Here is a 2,037-nt window from a genome sequence, read left to right on the forward strand (position 1 = left end):
CAATGTTAAACCTTTCAATACTTCTCTGAATGCTAATTACTATGAGATAAAATAATGTCCACGACAGCTTCTAGAAGAATGGACAGAAATCCCCATAAACACACTCCTAAACCTTGAGGAAAGCCTTCCCAGAAGAGCTGGAGCTGTTAGAGAGGGGGGGGGGCCGACTCCAGATTAAACCCCACGGGTTAACAATGGGATGGCATTAAAGCTCATGAGCATGGAAAGAAAGGTTTTAATATAGACGCATGATCGTGGCTGATGATAAGGACAAAAACATTGAAGTGTCCTTCTAAAAAAAATAGCAATGGTTTTGCTACAAAAAAGGTTATTTTCCCCAAATGTAACCACTGACCATAGTCTAACCGGTATTTGTAATAAAACTGTGGTTTTACAAACATTAATCAACTTACTATAATAAAACCATGGTTAATTTTTAAACTGCACCACCACAGTTAATAGAGATAACAGATACTCACATTGGGTTTACTTTAAAACTCTGACAGGTTTTTTGCCATCCCATATTTACCGTAATGTCACTATTTTGGTCTTTTGGCAATTAAAATGAACCAAACTCTGAAGACCTCCAAACACTTACATTAATAACAAAGATAGGTTACACTTTATTAAAGGGGTCCGTGTTACAGTCTAATTATGCATTTAAGTACTGTGTAATATAATTAACGTCATGTATTTACCTTAGGGTTTGGTGTTTAGTTGCATGTAATTATTCATAATTTATAGTATTTATTCAGTAACATAATGACACTATAAAAAGTTTTACCAAAATATATAATAAATCCCTATTAGAGGATCAGATCCAGCACTTAAACAACAGTAAATCTCACATTGTTCTCTTAAACTGAACGCATTTCACTATGAAACGTATTCTCATGCCTGAACTAACGCCTCACCTAGAGAAGCAGAATGGCGCAGTCTGCCGTTGTACAGTATAGCCTACTGTAAATTAATACATTTATTTTCACTAACAACATATTCCCGAACACACAAATGGACTGCATTTATGTCAATGTGTCTACACAGCTGGCCAGTGGTGTGTTAAAGCACTGAACGCACGCAGTTATTAAGGGCGTCCGCCTCATGATGGAGCCATTTCCACCATCTTGATGTCTTTTCCACACACGTCTATAAACGCCGAGATCTGTGCGGGTTTACATTCGCTATTCAATCGCCTCATAAGAACAGAAATCACACACACAGAATATATTGACAACACACACACTCTGAGAATTACAGCGAATAGGAATCGATATGGCTGGATATTCAAAATCTGATCACGTGTTCATTGGCTATTTTTAGAAAGTGAAAGCAAAGGAGGAAAATCGGGAGTACGTCTGGTTGCATTGGATCTTCTTCTATTCTTCCGTTTTGAGTCTGTTATTGTGTCGAGCGGCTCATATTCATCTACACTACAGACGAGTCTTTGTCTCCGGTGAGTTTCTGTTTTCTCATTGAATGCAGTCTGAATATCACATTACTCGTGTTTCTGGAGAAATCACTGTGTGTGTGTGTGTGTGTGTGTTTCCTCAGGAATGATGTCGATTATCACCATCGCTTTACTGATGAATCTCCTCATACAGACTTCTGGTAAGAACAGACAGAGGTGGAAACAGTAACAAAATATTCTACTCAAGTAAAAGTACTGTTACTTCAATGAAATTTCACTTAAGTACAAGTAAAATTACTGGTCTAAAAATTTACTCAAGTAAAAGTAAAAAGTAGCTCATTTAAAATGTACTCAGAGTAAAAGTTACTTAGTTACTTTTTTAACAGTGGGGGGTGGGGGGGGGACTCTCCCCTGTAGGGTTGTGATAGGATGAGATTTTCCCGATATGACAACTATCTCAGAAAACATCAATTAAACATTTACTGTACCTATTATTAAATGATGGTTATTATCACTAGTTAAAATGATGTTAAATGAATGAAGATTGGTCTTTTTTTATTTGGTTGAACAAATGCTTTATTATAACAAACTTAAAACCATTTGTTTATTTTGTTTATCAAAATTTCAAT

At 36.1% G+C, this 2,037-nt stretch overlaps 1 protein-coding gene across 1 annotated transcript in view; it reads left to right on the forward strand.

Moving 5' to 3' along the window:
* The first annotated feature begins 1,435 nt into the window (after positions 1–1,435).
* Positions 1,436–2,037, forward strand: part of LOC137081471 (butyrophilin subfamily 1 member A1-like) — a 63,040-nt gene continuing 62,438 nt past the window's right edge. The window contains exons 1-2 of the mRNA XM_067447652.1: positions 1,436–1,453; positions 1,552–1,608. Coding sequence (XP_067303753.1) covers positions 1,554–1,608 — 55 coding nt within the window. The 5' untranslated portion in view covers positions 1,436–1,453; positions 1,552–1,553. The remainder of the gene's footprint in view (positions 1,454–1,551; positions 1,609–2,037) is intronic.

Source organism: Pseudorasbora parva, chromosome 1 (assembly GCF_024679245.1).
Source record: "Pseudorasbora parva isolate DD20220531a chromosome 1, ASM2467924v1, whole genome shotgun sequence".
NCBI classification, from domain to species: domain Eukaryota; kingdom Metazoa; phylum Chordata; class Actinopteri; order Cypriniformes; family Gobionidae; genus Pseudorasbora; species Pseudorasbora parva.